Here is a 19,392-nt window from a genome sequence, read left to right as displayed (position 1 = left end):
ATTTGAATGTTTTTTTTGAAATGCAAAGTTTTTTTTCCCCCCGAAGGTAAGCAGTTTATAACATTACAAAGAATTGAAGATGGGTGGCTGGGCGGTGTAAATTCTAACACAATACTGAGGATCTGAAATAAATTCCATTTCGTCTTCAGACTTTATATTTCATACTGCAAACCGTCTACTTACCCCCACCACCCGCAAATTAGTTTCATAGCTCAAGGTCTATCATATCAACCACCATATTTTTTATGTCCACTTATCGACAATATAGTTAACATAATTCACATGTATCTATTATTTGTTAAATGCACAATTGATCTCCCATGGCATTGGTCAGGAAGAATTTGCTTGAAATATCTTGCATCCTTCTTGTAACTGACTTATTGGTTGTCTCTCAGTCTTAACATAGGATCAACAGTAGGTCATTTGGCCCCTCAAACCTGTTTTGTCCTTCAATGACATTACAGCTGATCTATGACCAACCTCCATAAACTTCCCTTTTCCCCATATCCCTTAATATCTTTGGTTAACAAATGTCTATCAATCTCAGCTTTAAATTTAACAATTAACCGACCGTCAGCTGCCATTTGCAGAAGTTCTGCCACCTTTTTGCAAGTAAAAGTGTTTCCCAACTTCACTCCTAAAAGATTTGGTTCTAATTTTTAGACTATGTCCCTTTAGTCCTAACTTTCCCTTCCCTCACAAAGCACATTCCTTTACCACTTTGCTCAATATGGACCTTTGGCTTTAGTGATAATTAGAACGCACAGCATATATAAGGGCCACTGCAATATAAAACAGAGAAACTGGGGCTGGGCGTGGAGTGAGGTCAGTCAGGATTCTGGAACTGCGAAGCAACACAAAGCCAGGAGGCGGTTTGTAATACACACATACCCTAATGTAGCCAGAGTTTTGGCATTAGTTAGTACTGAGGCACTCAGGAGTTTTGCTTCAACACACATGGTTATATGGGTCTTTTCCTGATAGGCGGGATGTGACAAGTGGCGTCCCACAGGGTACTGGGGCCTCAACTTTTTACGATTTACATCAATTAGATGAGGAGGGTGAAGACATGGTAGCTAAGTTTACAGATGGCACAAGGATAGGTAGGAAAGTATGTTGTGAAGAGGACATGAGAAGGTTGCAGATGGATATAAATAGGTTGAGTGAGTGGGCAAAGATCTGGCAAATGGAGTTTAATGCGGGAAAATGTGAAGTTGTTCATTTTGGCAGGAAGAACAAAAAGGCAGAGTATTACTTAAATGGAGAATGGCTGCATAACTCTAAGATGCAGAGGGATCTAGGTGTACGAGTACATGAGACACAAAAAGTTAGTATGCAGGTACAGCAAGTAATTAAGAAGGCTAATAGAATGCTATCCTTTATTACGAGAGGGATTGAACATAAAAATAAGGATGTTATGCTTCAGTTATACAGGGCATTGGTGAGACCGCACCTCGAATACTGTGTGTAGTTTTGGTCTCCTTATTTAAGGAAGGATGTAAATGCATTGGAGGCGGTTCAGAGGAGGCTTACTAGATTGATACCTGGAATGAGTGGGTTGTCTTATGAGGAAAGGTTGGACAGGCTGGGCTTGTTTCCACTGGAGTTTAGAAGAGTGAAAGGTGATTTGATTGCAGTATACAAGATTTCAAATGGCCTTGACAAGGTGGATGTCGAAAGGATGTTTCCTCTTGTGGGTGAGTCCAGAACTAGAGGACACTGTTTTAAGGACCTCCTTTTAGGACAAAGATGGGAATTTTTTTCTTTCAGAGGATTGTGGAACTTTAGAATTCTCTGCCTCAGGTGGTGGTGGAGGTGGGGACATTTGAATATTTTTAAGGCAGGGGTAGATTGATTCCCTTGCCTAACAAGAACCTAAGGTTATTGGGGTTAGATGAGAATGTGGAAATCAAAACACAAGACGATCAGCTATGATCTTATTGAATGGCGAAGCAAGCTTGAGGGGCCGAATGGTTTACTCCTGTTCCTATTTCTTATGCTCTTATGTTTTGTTAAAAGAGAATTTGGGGCCATAAGATGGGATGGAGCATGTGGTTCAGTCTGGGAGAGAAAGCAACCATAGTTCAGGTCTGGAAAGGGATGGGGCATGTGGAAGGGAAATGGAACAAGGGTGGGATCGTGCTGCAGACATGCGAAAACAGTGACGGTGACAGGGTAAGCCAGAAGCAGACTTTCAGAGCAATAACAGGTCAAAAACAGAGCACAGATCTTTCCACTTGTGGGGAAGACCAAGGCCAGGGTTTTCAGCTCAGCATCCAGGTGCACACCCAATCCATATGAGCGTGAAATAGTGCGTGATATTTCAGTCGGAGGGCATGCGTGGGAGTCGGCAGTGCACCTGCTGACAATTAAGGGGGCTGTTAAGCCCATTGATTAATTAATTAAATTGAAATTTTTGCTGACCATCTAACCTTAGGATTGGGGGGGGGGGGGGGTGGCGAATAGGCCAAGCGGCCTTTGCATTTTTTCCCGAAACCTCAACCACAGACGGGATGAGGTTTCGACCAGTCATTAAAAACTAAGAATTTTTAAAACTCATTTTTAACATATCCCTGCTTATGTGACTGAGTCACACGAGGGGATATATTTTCCTTATTTTTCAATTCTTTATTTGTAATGTTAAAAATCTTCAGCTCCCTTAAGTAGCTCTGTGCCTTCAGGGAGCTTTCACTGAGCGCACCCCCGTGTTTGTGCACAATTCAGCGCTCACACTGGTCCCGCCCCCACCCTGGCAGTGCTAAGGCTCTAAGCGGGCTTTTCATGCTGGCTGGCCGTTAATTAGCCAGCCAGTGTGAAATCACGGTCAGAGCCTGATCATGGGCAGCAGTCAGTTTAATGGCCACTCCCAGGCTCGCTCACTCGGCAAGGTAAAAATCCTGCCCCAAGCCTAAGGACCATAAATATGAGACAGTCACTAATAAATCCAAAAGGGCAATCAGGAGAAACTGTGGAAAGCGCCATCACATGGAGTGACTGAGGCAAATAGCGTAGATACATTTCTTAAGAAGCTGGATAATTACGAGGGGGAAGTAAAAGTTTACACTGATAGGATCAGAAGTGGTGGGAGAAGGCTCATGTGGAGCATGTGAACTCTGATATAGACCAGTTGGGCCAAGTGGCCCTCTTCTGTACTGTATATTCCAGGAATATTGACTGGGAACAGGGGTTGCAGACAATATATTTATGGGTCATGTGGTTGCTATGAGCATTCAATGTACAGACACCTTTTTTTTTTAAACAATGTGGTATGCAGCAGTAAATTTGACGATAAAGGACGAGCAACTACAACGCAATAACTCAAATTTTCAAATAATTCTTTGTTAACTTCAAGGAAAGGACAGTTCTCCAATATTATTTCAGATTTTTCAATATTATAATAGCCTGGTTATTGCCATAAAACAATCTACTTATCTGCATTAATGAAGAAAGGGGCCACTATTTCATAGGAATAAACTGAAAACCATACATAACTCGTTCCTAAAAAGCAGTATTTTTATACCCTGCAATTAGAATACATTAAAAATCGATTACTATCTAAATGATCCCTGTAAAAGTCATTCCAATAAATTGGCTTGTATTAGCTTCAATAGTATATCTCACCTGTATGTATTCTGATGTGTCGAATTAACTGACTAGGCTTCTGAAATGTTTTTCCGCAGTGTTCACAGCGATGAGAGAACCCTGATCTATCAACATGTCGTTTGTACTGTTTGGTACACAGGGATGACCTGGAAATTAAGGAGTTCAAAAACCGATATCACACTGAAGCTTGTTCAACATCTAACAAAAAACAATATTCGGCATTCATTGTTAGCATTCTTCACCCGTGTAATGTCCCTAAGTAGTTACGCATCAATAGCATTTTTAAAATATATTTTGGCTCCCAGTCGAGTAGCACCTCAAATTTTAAAATTCTCATTTGCATGGCATTGGTCCTCCCCATTTCTGCACCTCCTGCAGCCCTACAACCTGCAAGATATTTGTACATCTACAATTCTGGTCTCTTGTGCATCCCCAATTTTAATTGTGCCACCTTTAACGGCCATGCCTCAAGCTTCCAAGGCCCCAAGCTCTGGAATTCCTTCTATAAACCTCTCCCCCTCTCACCTCCCTTAAAACCTACCTCTTTTACCAAACGTTTGGTCACCTGTCCCAATATCTCCTTATGTGGCTTGGCATCAATCTTTGATTAACGCTCATGAAGAGCCATGAGATGCTTTACAATATTAAAGGTGTTATAGCAACTTGCATTTATGATGTATAAAGATATTAAATAACACAGCCATTTCTCTCTTCTTCCTTTTCTTGTTTCGCTCAACACTGTGGAGGTAGATTTGTGCCAGTACCACCTGGGCACAGCGCAAAGAAATGGAAAATCCGATAGTGAAGGATCACATGTTCCTTAAAGATTTGACCACATTCTCCTTAACTCCAACAAAAGGAAAATGAGGCAAGTTCTCTTTCTGGCATGCCACTAAATGTTGTCTTCTGCGCTCTGCTCACAACCACGCTCAATGCCCAGCTAATAAGGCAGGCCAATCAACTTTGAGTTTTGACTTACTAGTCCAGCATTGTCAATTGGTGTAATTTTAATGCTACAGCTAACCTATTTAAAATGAATAGGTTAGTACCAGTTTTTTAAAAAATGGCAATCAGAAAATCTAGATTACTGTTTCCTCCCTCAAAGTCTCATGGCTTTTTTTCTGTGTCTGTATGGGAAAGAGACTCTCGTTACTGGCAGTGAAATCAATGTGCCCATTGATATTGGTCATTTGTCAGCATCTAACTTTGCTTATACAAATTATCACTAAATAAATAGTAATGTTTAGCGTAGCCTCCCGCCCTCACCTCCCACACCCTCCCCAGCCAAAACATTCAGTAGGTTGACTCTACAGTTAAATTCGGTTCCTGCATAAACTTATAGCTGGATTCCTGAAGATGGCTTGGGATAGTGGGGCTGGGTGCTGGAAAGAAACAGATGTGTTTTAATCATTCAACTATAAACAAGGGATCCAATTTTCCTCCCCACTCCTCCCCTTTCCCAGTAAATTAATAGTTTCGATTGGCATTTAGATACCTCTGTACCTCATCATTTCATTGAAACTCAGTTGAGTTTGTGGAACATTGCCAGAAATTCACATCGTAACCGAACCATACACTTTTGTCTCAAAATCTTACACACCTAACTCTGTAGTGTGATTTCATATGTTCTCGCAGCTGGGAGGGCCTTTCAAATTCCTTAGTGCAGATCTTACAGTTGTGCACTCGGCTCCCATTCAGCTCCTGCCGGTGTTCCTCTAGGTGTCTACTAAGTTGGCTCTGCAAGGTAAATTCATCTCCACACTCTGTACAGATCAAGTTCTACAGAAGGAGAAAATTAAGTCAAAAAGGTCAGACTATTAGAAGCTGTACAGCTTTCTGCGCACCAAAAATTCCCACAGAGTTTTACACTATTGAATAAATTCACACACTCTGTCAACTAATTAGAAAAATTTACTATTGTATTACAAAGCTAAACTGCTGATTTTTTTTGTTTGCTATCATATTTATTCGCACATCCCTTCCACACACTCAGTATACCAATAAACAGGAAAAACCAATGCAATTCTATAATCAATCGCTCTCTGCCATCATGTCAATCTCTGGAAATAATTCTATCAAAAGTCAAAAATTACATGAGATTTAATCTGACCTTGGATAACCTTAGACTGCAAAGGGAAAATAAATACAAATATTAACTGATTAACTGAACTTATGCATTAATGTATGTATTTATACATGTATAAATGTGTGTGGGTATGTATATGTTATATATATTTTAAATTTCTAGCATGCCCATAATAATTTTATAATCCATTAGAAATAATAATAAATTGTAAAGCAATGTCTTGCACATAAATATTTCACAATTAAGGTAGCGACATTTACAAAACAATCTTAAAATGCTGGATGCTACTGGGAGCAGCCTGCAATGGACAATTATATTCCAATCTGAAAAGTTCCCTGATCAAACAAGAGTTAAACTCTTGTTAACCTGTGTATTATCTATGGTATAACATTCTTGTCCTTACAAAATGTGAATCATCTAATGTACCATGAGCAACACTACAGAAGATACACTATTACTTAAGAATCATAATCCTGTAAAAAAAAATCATGAATTAGCTTTCTTTGAAACATTCGACATTGAAACATTTGTCAGTTTCAATTAAGATTTTAATTAAGAGCTGGATAATTTTAAGTTCACATCTTTTCAGTGACTTTTCATTTCCCTGTTTTGTTTCAAAGGCATTTTCAAGTAATTTAACATTTTATGTGCCAAAAAGTGATGATAATGAATAGAGTGTATTTTAGATCTGACTGGGTATAAAGTTAAAGTAGATTGCAAGCAATCAACACTCACCTCTTCTTTTTCATGTAGCATGATGTGAGCTTTAAGGCTGGCCACACGGGAGAACCTTTTACTACAGACAGGGCAAGTTGGGTCAATTGCATTGTGAGTGGCTTTGTGCAATATGAGGTTAATCTCCATATTAAAGGATGTCGGGCATTGATCACACCGGTAAGGCTGCATTACACAGAGAAAGCAAAGTAGTTAGGAGTTTCAAAGGATTCAAAATGTAAACAACGTTTCTTAGCTAAAACAGAGCCATCCTGCAATACATCAATTTTTTTTTCACATTTGTTCACGGGATGTGGGCATCGGTGGCTAGGCCAGCATTTATTGCCCATTCCTAATTGCCCTAGAGAAGGCAGTGGTGAGCCATCATCTTGAACTGTTGCAGTTCATGTGGTATAAGTATAACCTCACTGCTGTTAGGGAGGGAGTTCCAGGGTTTTGACCCAGCAAACATTTGCAAACCTTTACAGCTTTTCAAATATTTCATCTTGGGTCCGCAAGGTATTTTGATGGTGAATATCCAGTTGTCAACAGCTCAGAGGCATTTTCTTGTTCAATGCCAAATAGTGGTTATGGATAACGATAGGGACTTGGGAACAAGAGTAGGCCATTCAACCCTCAAGCTCGTTCCATCATTCTATTAGATCATGTTTGATCAGTATCTTAACTCAATGGATTTTCATCCCTGGATACCCTTACCTATAGGAAAATACAATATAATTTTACATTGTTGATGACAAAATTGTAATTTTACCAATTCTGCTATAAATGTATATAAATTTTTTTTAAGAAAACATTTTCAGCAAGTTAACATTCATATTCCTGTGCAAGCAGGTGAAACAGTCCGTGGTCATAAGCCAAAATCTGCTTCTCATACTACATATGGTCTTGTGAAACCCAATATCGTTGCAGCTCACTGGGAGGCAAGAAGGAAAATAAGTAACATGGGCTGCCTCAGAGCACACCAATCTCAGAGCAGAGGCTTGGAGCAAGTACTAGGCCACTTAATTGCCCATGCTTCAGTCATGGGTAAAGAACATCCCGTTTGCCCTTGTCCAATAAGGCAAGCAGCATGCCTCCAGTCAGACAAACTTCCTGGCCACCATTTAGGGGACTTAGGAGATAATGCTGCACCTGAATAAACAGGCACATGAGTCAATTTCTAGGCCCAGGTTTTACTTTTCAACTATTCTTCCCCTTTTGCACCTCTTCCCAAAAGAAATGGTAAGATGGTATAAAATTTCACTAAACTTTCAAAATTGAGTAGATAACATTAAATTGTACAAACCTTTAATTAATGCTATCCTTTGAACAGGATAGTAAGTAAGAAAGTATGCAATGAGATAAAGGCCATTTAGCCATCAAGTTCACGTACTGCATAAATAACATCCAATCTACCCAGTCATGGACTGTCACTCAGCTTTTCAATCCTCTGAAGGAATGCTTCTTGGTCTCAAGCAGAATGTTTATACTTTATCACAACTTCAGTGTGCAAACCTGGCAAGCTCCAGTTAACAACATTTACCACACAGCACAGCAACAATCACATCCTGCGCTGCGTTCAACCATCTGGTAACATTTGATACTGTTTCTAACCATATTTTTTGCCAGATTCTTATGAAGGGGTTAATCAATACAGCAACAACTCTTTCTATTAGCTGTTCGCCCTGACTAGCCTTTGGAGAAAAGAGGCATTCCATATCTAGTCTCAATTGACACTTGCTGATTTTCAACGTTCTGTTTCGCCACCTAATCTACCTTAAATAATCTGCTTACATTAGCACCAGCTATGTCTTTCAACATTTTAAAGGTCAAAAATCTCTTCAACTTTTTCTCCAGAAAAAAAAAAGAAATAAAGCTCTACAAGTTCCTCCTAATACACAACCCCAAGGCCCAGAATTAAACTTCTTTCCTTCTCTGAAGATTCTTCAATGATTCAGTGTTCTTTTGAAAATAAGGTGACCAAAATTGCACACAATATTGTATGTATGACCGCCACTGTGCTCGATACAAGGTGTAGATAACTACTTCTAGTTCAGACTCATGGCTGCTGAAATCTTGCCCAGGATCTAGCACATAAAAATGTTTTTCACTTAATAGATGATCTTTCTCTCAGCTCCAGATATCTAGTGGTCAAATTTCAAAGGAATTCTCTAGGTCTCCTGTTGCAGCAAGGGCAATTCCCCAAATAAAAGGACACAAACAGTTATACAGATGTTTACAGCTATTTACGCCATTTCCCAAGGGGAAAACACTGCCAAGAACTACTGCGCAAATTCCAGGTACAAGCTCCAATTCTCATCATCACCACCCTTCTTGTCTCTCTCCCTATTTTACCAATATTAAGACGGTCATTACTCCTCTGAACATTATTCTCATGATCCACGTATACATTTTTGTACAGACTTTTTCCTCCCTAGATAAAGACTCATTGGACACAGTTTCCGATTCTAACTCCAACTCTCCTCGAAACTGTAGAATTTGATAGCTTTTTTCGTCTTTCTTTTCTCTGCCAATCTGCAGGCTTTTAAAAGCCAAGCTTGGTGTCACCTAACCACTGCCTCCTGACTTGCCTCATCTTCAGTTATCTTTTCAAATCTTGACACTATTCCACATGAAGGGCCTCTACCCTTCACACAGTTTCACACCAAAAACTGATTGGATTGGACTGGCAGATAATGGCTAGAAACTTTTAGTGAATGCAACTGGGCCTTACATTTCCCTTCCCACTTTTGCTAACATGCCATCATGTTCACTATTACTGTTTTGATATGTATGAACTTACACTTATCTATATTAAATTCATCAGCTATTCTCTAGGCTGAGTTATTGGAATGATGATATCTGATATGCAGCTATGTCACCATGTGAAAATTATAAAGCAATTGTCCTGTGGAGAGGGGGCAAGTAAACTAACACTCTCCCTCAGACATTACTTTCAAATTTGTATGCTAAACATTATTGTCTTTTCCTTTCTCCTTTTTCTGTCAATTTATTCTCCTGAATTTTATCCTGGACACATTTTTTTGAATTTGGTAAGGGAGTGTAGTTTACTATCTTCATCCTCACCAAATAACATGTATACTCATGTAAAAGTCAAATATTTGATAACTAATTTTTTAGACCAAAGGTCACAGAGGTCAACTTTTACATGGATGATGTTTTTGAGGGATTGATGTGTGTGCTTGATTTGAGCCCAAAAAAATCCTCACAATAAAGTAAAAACCAACTAACCTAAGAATTCATATTAAATCTCCAACATTTATTTATTTTATAACATTACAAACGATGTACATTTCATCCTTCCTTAATGAATTAATTACAGCACTTCACAACAAAATCCTTCAAAATCATTCCAATCACTATCTGAATCACTGCCCAATTTGTGCCAAAAGCCTGGTTGTATATCATCATCTGCCTCATCTTCATCATCATGGTAGTACCAGTAACTTCTGCATTATCATTCCACAAGTAATTGCCCTCTGTACCAACGAGTGCATTTGATATCCCATATTTTAGAAATTAATTTTTGACAATATTGGAATCAAGTTCATTCCATGTGTCCATGACCCATTGTCATATGTCACTAGTAAGGGTGCTCACATTTTGTGAATGTTTTTCCGTCTTCAAAAATCAAACTGCTCCACAACTTTTAAATACTGTCCTTAAGAGGTTTATTTATACACACATCAGGAGGCTGACCAACACTATTAAGACCACAGGGAATAACTGCCATGCTAGTGTTGGTTGATTTCACATCAAGAACTATATTGTCGACAAGGTGGGATTTGAACATATCCCAGAGAAGCAAACTTTTTTCTTTGTCTAATCTTTCTGATCTCAAATTCCATACTTCTTTGGTCCATCTCTTATAATGGCCTTCATCCATACAGCCTTTCTGAAATTTCCCTTTGGTGAAAGTTTTGCACTGAATATCACCATTGGCTTTAATTTTGTGCCATCCACCACGGAAGATGGAATAACCATAAATCGCATTTTCTCGTGGCCATTTGTCTTTACAAGGACGGTTTATTCACCAATCTTGGTAACAGTCTTGTTTGCTGGCATGTCAAAATTTAGTGTTTCATCTGCAGTTCCAATGTAGGCCAACCTATACACTTCTCTCAATGTCAGATGACAAAACAATGGAATTTGATGATTTTATCGTTGAGTTCAGGTGGCAGACACTGTGAAATCTTTGTTTCCTGATTGAGTCTTTTCATGAATTTTGTGCACCACCTGCCACGAGACTTGAATTCTTAAATACCACCTTTCTTTGCTTCTCTGAGGGCACGGCATCAGATAGCTCCGCAGTTGATGATATGACCATTTTTGTCGATGCTTGTTAATCCTGCCATACTTGTCTCCAGTTTGAACTGCATACTTGTTATTTTTCTTGAAGGCATTGCGATGGATCACGTGCTGCACATTAGTCTTGTTAATTGGCTGGGAGATTACTGTTAGGATTGGCAGACAAAAAATCTAAAGGCTAGTGTGCTATGTAACCCATGCATGCCTTTAAATTAATGGACCATAGTAATTGTCGGTAAGTAATTAATAATCATAATGTGATATGATCCTTAAAAAACTACAGCCAACTTTCACACAAAGTGGAGGAAAATCTATATTTTTTTAGGTCAGCAGTCATGAGGTCAACTTTTACAGAAGATTAACATTTACATGAGTATATACAGTAGTTATTAATCGCATAGGAGCCTAGATTTGGAGAGTTATGAGGCTGTTTAACTACAAGAGGCATCACTTTCTCCCAATGTTTGCATGCACACATTTCCAGCAAGCATCAGTACAGGCGACCCTGGTCAGTCTTGCCCTTGACCCCACCACCTTCAACTCAGCACCACCGAGGCCAACTGCAATATCAGCTGAGATCAGTGAACAAATAATGAAACAGAATCTGGACTCTTCCCAACCTCCAGGATTTCACTAGGTACTGTCCTTAACCAGTTGAGCCATCTGAGAAAAGGCAGTTTATTTTACATTGAGTATTTGATATTGGTACAATTGCTTTTATGGTGTTAGTTAAATAAGTTTGTTGTTATAATTTTAATTGGAAGGTTTTTGATTTTTGAAGCTTTGAAGATGCAGTGGGCTTACCTTGTCATTTTCCTCATGCTCCCGGAGGTGGCGCTGTAACTGATTGTACTTGGGAAAAGTTTGGAAACAGACATCACATTTATGAGCACCATGGTACTGAGATTCCTGGGGCTCAAGAAACCCATTTGTATTGTCTGCATTCAGCTCCAGCAAGTTATCTGTAAAAGTAAAGCAAAGAATTATTAACAAAATGAGCATAAGCCAAAGAATGGTTCTAAACTAAAATTTGTCCTCATGGAGATATGGCCAGACTTACTGATCAAACATTATCTATTCAGTTTTCAAACTGTAAAGAAAACCTTTTTAACCCCTCATTCATTTTTGACCCATTTTTCTCTCCTTCATTTCCCCTCTCACAAAGGTATTAATTCATGCCACAGCACAGCTTACCCATATAGCTGTTATGCATTCACAAGCCTAAACAGCCAAGTAAGCAAGCTATTGCACCTCAGGGGGTTTGGGTTATGTCAGACAAGCTCCAAAGTTATCATGCCTGACTTCTACCCTTACATTTTCAGCAAGGGTCACTACAAAATGGGTAGGAGCTGGAACTCTGACCTAACCTGAACCTGAGGGAGTTGGGACTCATTGTAGTGCTTACTTCTACCATGACTGAGACAAGTTAACTCAACACAAGGACATTGCTGACCTGCATGGTTCAGCTACTCAATGTCCTTAACCAGTTAAGTTGCAAAAAGCAGTTTATCTATAAAATTCCACTATGCTAACTGGTGTCAGCTTGCTCATTAACATTGTACTAAAAAGATTAATGATTATACTTTCATTGCCGTGCAAACCTTATTTTTAAACAACATAAAACTGCTACAAGGGTTAAATAGCATATCCCATCTGTCATTCTGAAGGTTTTGAACATTTTACTGTAGGTTCTGTATTGTGGTATTTTGATAAACCAATGACAAAAAAACAAGCATTTTTTACAATTAAACGCAACTCACATTTTATCCAACGAGTAGAGATTCTACTACAAACATTTATTAGGATATAGAAATACACAGTAGCTGCAACACGGAAAAATGTAATTTGGCCAAACTAATCCAGGTTATGGATGAGTTAACATTATTTCCCATATTTGGAAGATCAATGTTATTTCCTTTTGATTCCAGCGTAAGCTCAACTCTCTTGAGTCTTGAGACACTGCCTCTATTCCCTACTCGCTTAGGCTGAATCAGAGCATGTGAAGCCCTCGACATCCTGCTTAACTCAGCCTCTCTGATGTGGAACCCTCAGTCATGCCTCTCTTACTTCGACCCTCTGTTCCTTCAATGCTTTCCTTGATGGTTTGCAATCTTTTATGCCCCATTAGCTCCAGCCTGTACAAAACTCAACTCTCCAAGGCCCATCCATCAGCACCATTCACACCAACACACACAGGATCTCATCCTCATCTTCAAATCTCTCCACTGCCTCCCTTCACTCTGGTTCTGCAATTTCTGCCAGCCTTCCAGCCAATCCAGCATCCTTTGGTCTTCACAATCTGGCCTTTTGTGCACTGCCCTCCTTTCATGAAATAAAGGCATTTATATAGCATTTTTCACAACCTCCAGAGATTCCGAAGAGACTTTCAGCCAATTAAGTGTTTTTGAAGTGTAATCACTTGTAATATAGGAAATTCAGTAGCCAACTTCCACACAGCAAGCTCCTACAAATATCTTAAATAAACAATCAAATCAGGTGCTCTACTGGCCCAGGAAACTAGAAGACCTTCCCAAATTGTGTCATGGGATGTTTTAAGTTCATCAGGGAGAGCAGACAGGGTCTCAGTTTGATGCCTCATCTAAAAGATGATTTCTCTGACAGCGCAACAAAGTGTCAACCTAGATGTTGTGCTCAAATCTTTGGCGTGTGGCTTGAACCCACAACTTTCTGACCCAGAGCCACGAACATCAATGAGTCAAGGCTGAAAACATCATTCGACCATTGATGACAGAAACTCCAGCTGTCTTTGTTGCTCTGGAACTTCTGCCCTATATCCCTCCACTTCTCTATTTCTCTCTTCCCCTTTAAAAACTTTTTCCAAACCTATCTTTGTAACCAAGTCTTTGGTCACCCATGTTCATCTCTCCCTTATGATTTAGCATCTGTTGCACTTATCTTTTATTTCATCCTCTCTCTATAAAACACCCTTAGCAATACATTCTGCAACATAAAAGGTGCTATATAAATACAAGTTACTGTTATCATTAGAAAAAGCCATTTTAAAAGTTACCTTAAAAATTAATGAAGTGTTTAATATACTTTGTCTACATAAACAGAAGTTCAAATAGACTCCAGTTTATTTCAAACTGAAAAGATAAAGAAAGCCGATTAAAATAAATTTCCCTTCAACTATATTGAAAATTTAAGAATATTTAAAGTAATTAAGGTGACACGGCAGTGTTCCAGGTACAAACTATTCACAGGAACACAGCAGGTGAGATGAAGCAATTGTTTAGACTTGATCAAAGTCCCAAGGACAAGATAACAGAACACAGCAACAGCCGCTGATGTAACTATTTTCAATATTAATCCAAAATCTAATTAGAGGACGGCAGTAAAAATCATTTCAATCGGGGGTTCCATTAACCCATTCTGAAGAAGCAAAAAAGGACAACACTGGATTTCAAATACATTTGTAATAGCAATCTCAAAATCAAACTGCAGCATTAAATTATCAACTAACATTCAGCACAACAGGTTCTGTGTAGTTAAACAGCATGCCTGATGTAATATTTGCTTATCATTAAATAAGTCAACACTTGAATTTCCATTCCTCCCTCGCAAATTTCAATAATGTGACGGTTTCATCTGCAAACATTGTAAATGGAGTCTAGATTTTCCTACTACTTAATCTTGACATCATTCCCCTATTATGTGCCCCTCATTTATGAGGTTTTATATTGCTGAGTAACATGGCTCTTCCTATATAATTAAGGAGACATGGGCTATTCTTCAGCACCATGACAAAGCTAAAACGCATCATTTATATAAGGATAACTGCACACCTGTGAGCCATAATGACAATTTTATGACATATGGGATGTATTTGACTTGAAGTAGAATGTGTGCACTTAATTTTCAACGGTCTGCCCAATTGGTTATTTTCACAATACAAAAATCATGCAATAAGACCATCTGCCCCAATACAAAACTTTAATTCATGAAAAGCTATTTAGTATTTAAATTAATGAAGAACTTTTGTCATTTGTGAAAATGCTACAAGAAATTTACAGAAACACTTTCCGGTTATATGAATCATACTTTCAGAAAATCAAAAGAAGCTCAATAGAAATGACCTAATAAAAGAACTTTAATGCCAACATGTATTGTACAGGAATTGATATCAAAATTGAGGAAAGATAGTCAGGAAAGATACAGAGGAACAAACTTGCAAGGAAATTACAGAGAGGTGCAAAAACTAAAAAGAAGAGATTTTAACCACCTTAATATAGGCTGTGATAGTAATAGCATAAAAGGCAGAGAGGGGAAAGAATTTCTCAAGTGAGTTCAGGAGAATTTTCTATATCTGTATGTTTCCAGTCCAACAAGGAGTTATTGCTGGATCCGATTCTAGGGAATGAGATGGGACAAGTGGATCAAGTGTCATTAGGGGAACATCGTGGGAACAGTGATCGTAGTATCATACGGTTAAGGATGGCGATGGACAAGGAGCAATCCAGACTAAAAATAACTAATTGGAGGGGAGCCAATTTCAATAGGGTAGGAATGGATCTGGACCAGATAATTGGAATCACTTTGAAGCCTCCTTACATCCTCTTCATAACTTACTTTCCTACCTATCTTTGTGTCATCAGCAAATTTAGCCACCACTTCTTCCGTTCCCTTCATTCAAGTCATTTATATAAATTGTAAAATGTTGAGGTCCCAGCACTGATCCCTATGGTACACCACTTGTTACATCCTGCCAACCAGAAAAAGATCCATTAGTGGCTACCCTCTGTTTCCTGTTGGCAAGCCAATCTTCTATCCATGCCAATATGTTACCCCCCTACACCATGAGCTTTTATTTTCCACAATAACCTTTGATGTGACACCTTATCAAATGCTTTCTAGGAATCTCAGTAAATCCACCTTTATCCCTTTATCCACAGCACATGTGACTCCTTCAAAGAACTCCAATAAATTGGTTAAACATGCTTTCCCTTTCACAAAACCATGTTAACTCTGCCTGATTGCCTTAGACTTTTCTAAGTGCCTTGCTATAACACCTTTAATAATAGCTTAACATTTTACCTATGACAGATGTTAAGCTATCAGGCCTATAGTTTCTTTTTAAAAAGAGGAGTTACATTTGCTACTTTCCAATCAAATGGAATCTTCCCTGAATCTAGGGAATTTTGAAAAATTAAAACCAATGCAACAACTATTTTACTAGCCACTTCTTTCAAGGCCCTGGAATAAAGTCCATTAGGACTTGAGAATTTTTCAGCCTGCAGCCCCAACAATTTGCTCAATACCACTTCCTCTGGTGACTATAATTTTCCTTTCTCTCTTCCATTTCCTGATTTACAGCTATTTCAGGGATGTTACTTGTATCCTCCAGTGAAAACCGATGCAAAATACCTGTTCAATTCATCTGCCAGCTTCTTACTTTCCATTATAATTCCCACACTCACTTTCTGCAGCACCAATATTCAATTTTATAACTCTTTTCTTATTTAAATATCTTTGGAAACTCTTACTATCATCTTTATCTTTCCAGCTAGCTTTCTCTCGTACTCACAATACAAAAGCAGGGATGTAATGCTGGAACTGTATAAAACACTGATTAGGCCACAGCTGGGATTTTGTGTACAGTTCTGGTCACATTACAGGAAGGACATAATTGCTCCATAGAGAGAACAGAAGAGATTTACAAGAATGTTGTCAGGACTGGAAAATTGCAGCTGTGAGGAAAGATTAGGTAGGTTAGGGTTGTTTTCCTTAGAACAGAGGAGGCTGAGAGGTGGCTTGATTGAGGTGTACAAAATTATGAGGAGCTTAGATAGAGTGGACAGGGGAGACTCGTCTCTCCTGGCGGAGATGTCAATTACCAAGGGGCACAGATTTAGGGTGATTGGTAGAAGGATTAGAGGGGACATGAGGAAAAACCTTTCACCCAGAGGGTGGTGGGTACCTGGAATTCACTGCCTAAGTTGGTGGTTGAGGCAGAAACCCTCAACTCATTTAAGAGGTACCTGGATCTGCATCTAAAGTGCTATAACCTACAGGGCTAAACACTGGGTGCTGGAAGGTGGGATTAGGATGAGCGGCTAGTATTTTATTTCAGCTGGCACAGGCATCATGGGCTGAATGGTCTCTTTCTGTGCCATAATTTTTATATAGTTCTAACTGTAACAGAACACTGGGTTGCCTTTAAAGAGCTCTGGTACAATCAAGCTACATTCCACCAGGAAGAAAAGTAGGACAAACAAATCCAGAGCTCCCTGGATCAAAAAAGAGATAGAGTAAGATGAAGCAGAAAAAAGGACACGTATGACACGTCATGTTGATAATACAAATGAGAACAGGGCTAACTATAGAAAGTTTACAGTGGAAGTGAAAGAAATAAGAGAAGCAAAAACAGAGTATACGAGACTTGCAGACAACATAAAAGGGAATCCAAAAGCCTTATATAGGCATTTAAACAGTAAAAGGGTGGTAAAAGGTTATTTAGGGACTAAAAAGGGGATTTACGCATGGAGGCAGAGGGCATGACTAAGGTACCAAATGAGTATTTTCCATCCATTTTTACCAAGGAAAAGAATGCTGCCAAACTCCTAGGTGCATTTAAAGGGAAGCTGGGCTAGCATAGAAGGCAGAAAGAAATTGAGGGTTATGATGACAGATTTAGAGAAGGAAAGATGGGAGGAGGGCAGGTGAAGTATAAACCCCAGCATGGACTGATTGGGCTGAATGGCTTTTTTCTGCATTGTATATCCTATGTAACCTAATGAAAGAGGAAGTAGTTGAGACACTGGATGGGCTAAAAATTGATAAAGAGGTATAAGATAAGCTGGCAGTACTTAAAGTTTATAAGTCACCAGGACCAGAACAAATGCATCTGAGAATACTGAGGGCAGGAAGTATGGAAAGTGCAGTGGCATCGACCATAATCTTCCGATCCTCCTTAGATACGCAGTGGTGCCAGAGGATTGGGGGATTGCAAATGTTACACCCTTGTTCAAAAAAAAGGTGCAAGGATAATCCCAGCTACAGGCCAGTCAGTTTAACCTCGGTGGTGGGAAAGCTTTTATAAAGGATAATCCAGGACAAAATTAACTTGGACAAATTTGGATTAATTTAAGGATAGCCAGCACAGATTTGTTAAGGGAAAATCACATTTAACTGCTAAGTTTTGAGTTTGATTCTCCAGTTGAGTTTTTTGATGAGGTAGCAGGGAAAGTTGATAAGAGTAATGCGGTTGATGTCATGTACATCGACTTCCAAAAGGCATTTGATAAAGTGCCACATAACATGACTGTCAACAAAGTTGATGCCCATGGAATAAAAGGGACAGCAGCAGCATAGTTACAAAGTTGGCTGAGTGACAGGAAGCAGAGAGTAGTGGTGAATGGCTGTTTTTTTGGACTAGAGTTCAGTATGAAACGGGGTTCCTGGGGTCAATATTAGGTCCACTGCTTTTCCTGATCTATATTAATGGCCAAGACTTGGGTGTGCAGAACATAATTTCAAAATTTGCAGATGGCACAAGACTTGGAAGTATTGTGAACAGTAAGAAGGAAAGTGATAGACTTCAAGAGGACATAAGACAGGCTGGTAGAATGGGCAAAGACATGGCAGATGAAATTTAATGCAAAGAAGTGTGAAGTGATACATTTTGGTAGGGAGAACAAAGGGAGGCAACCTGGGGGTATATCCTCACAAATCATTGAAGCTGATAAGGCAGATTTAGAAAGTGATTAATAAAGCATACAGGATCCTGGGCTTTATGAACAGAGGCAGAGAGTTCAAAAGCAAGGAAATTACAGTGAACCTTAATAAAACATGAGTTTGGCCTCAACTGGAGTATTGTGTCCAATTCTGTGCACCGCACTTTAGGAAGAATGCGAAGGCAATTGGACAGGGGACAGAAAAAAATTTACAAGAATAGTTCCAGATATAAAAGAGACTTCAGTTATGTGGATAGATTGGAGAACCTGGGGTTGTTCTCCTTAAATAGAAGGTTGAGAGGAGATTTGATAGAGGTGTGTAAAATCACAAGGAGTCTGTACAGAGAAGATGAGGAGAATATAAAAACAAAAAAACTGCGGATGCTGGAAATCCAAAACAAAAACAGAATTACCTGGAAAAACTCAGCAGGTCTGGCAGCATCGGCGGAGAAGAAAAGAGTTGACGTTTCGAGTCCTCATGACCCTTTGTTTCCATTGGAAGAAGGGTCCAGAACCTGAGGACACTTAACTTAGGTGATTAGCAAAAGAGCCAGAGGAGACATGAGGAAAAAACTTTTTTTTTTTATTAACGAGTGGTTTGGATCAGCAAAGCACAACCAGTGAGTGTGTTGCAGGCAGATTCAATCCTGGCTTAGGGAATTGGATAATTAACTGAAAAGAAAAAAATTGCAGAATTATGGGGAAAAAGGCAGGGAAGTTGGAGAAGGCACAATGGGCCAAATATCCTACTTCTTATGCTGTAACCATTCTAAGAGTTTGCTGCAGAGTTCTGCAATTGCCATGACTAATGTACAGGATTCAGATAGATAGCTTGCCTTCTATGTGTATTAGAGGAAAGAGCATAGAGTATATCAGGTTTGTCCGACTGACCCCCACAAACAGAGACTCCAATTCTCAATGATTAAGTAACATACCAAAAACATTATGCCAAACTAACAGTGTCAT

At 39.1% G+C, this 19,392-nt stretch overlaps 1 protein-coding gene across 3 annotated transcripts in view; it reads right to left on the bottom strand.

Annotated features, from left to right (window-relative positions):
- Positions 1-19,392, bottom strand: part of LOC121278741 (zinc finger protein 236-like) — a 137,804-nt gene that overhangs the window by 95,849 nt on the left and 22,563 nt on the right. For all 3 annotated transcript variants that reach the window (XM_041189124.1, XM_041189126.1, XM_041189125.1), the window contains exons 2-5: positions 11,537-11,694; positions 6,425-6,589; positions 5,204-5,382; positions 3,622-3,749 (exon numbers count right to left, since the gene is read on the bottom strand). In XM_041189124.1, the coding sequence (XP_041045058.1) occupies positions 3,622-3,749; positions 5,204-5,382; positions 6,425-6,589; positions 11,537-11,694 (630 nt within the window). The remainder of the gene's footprint in view (positions 1-3,621; positions 3,750-5,203; positions 5,383-6,424; positions 6,590-11,536; positions 11,695-19,392) is intronic.

This window comes from Carcharodon carcharias, chromosome 6 (assembly GCF_017639515.1).
Source record: "Carcharodon carcharias isolate sCarCar2 chromosome 6, sCarCar2.pri, whole genome shotgun sequence".
In the NCBI taxonomy this organism is placed as follows: domain Eukaryota; kingdom Metazoa; phylum Chordata; class Chondrichthyes; order Lamniformes; family Lamnidae; genus Carcharodon; species Carcharodon carcharias.
This window is presented reverse-complemented; position numbering and strand designations above follow the sequence as displayed.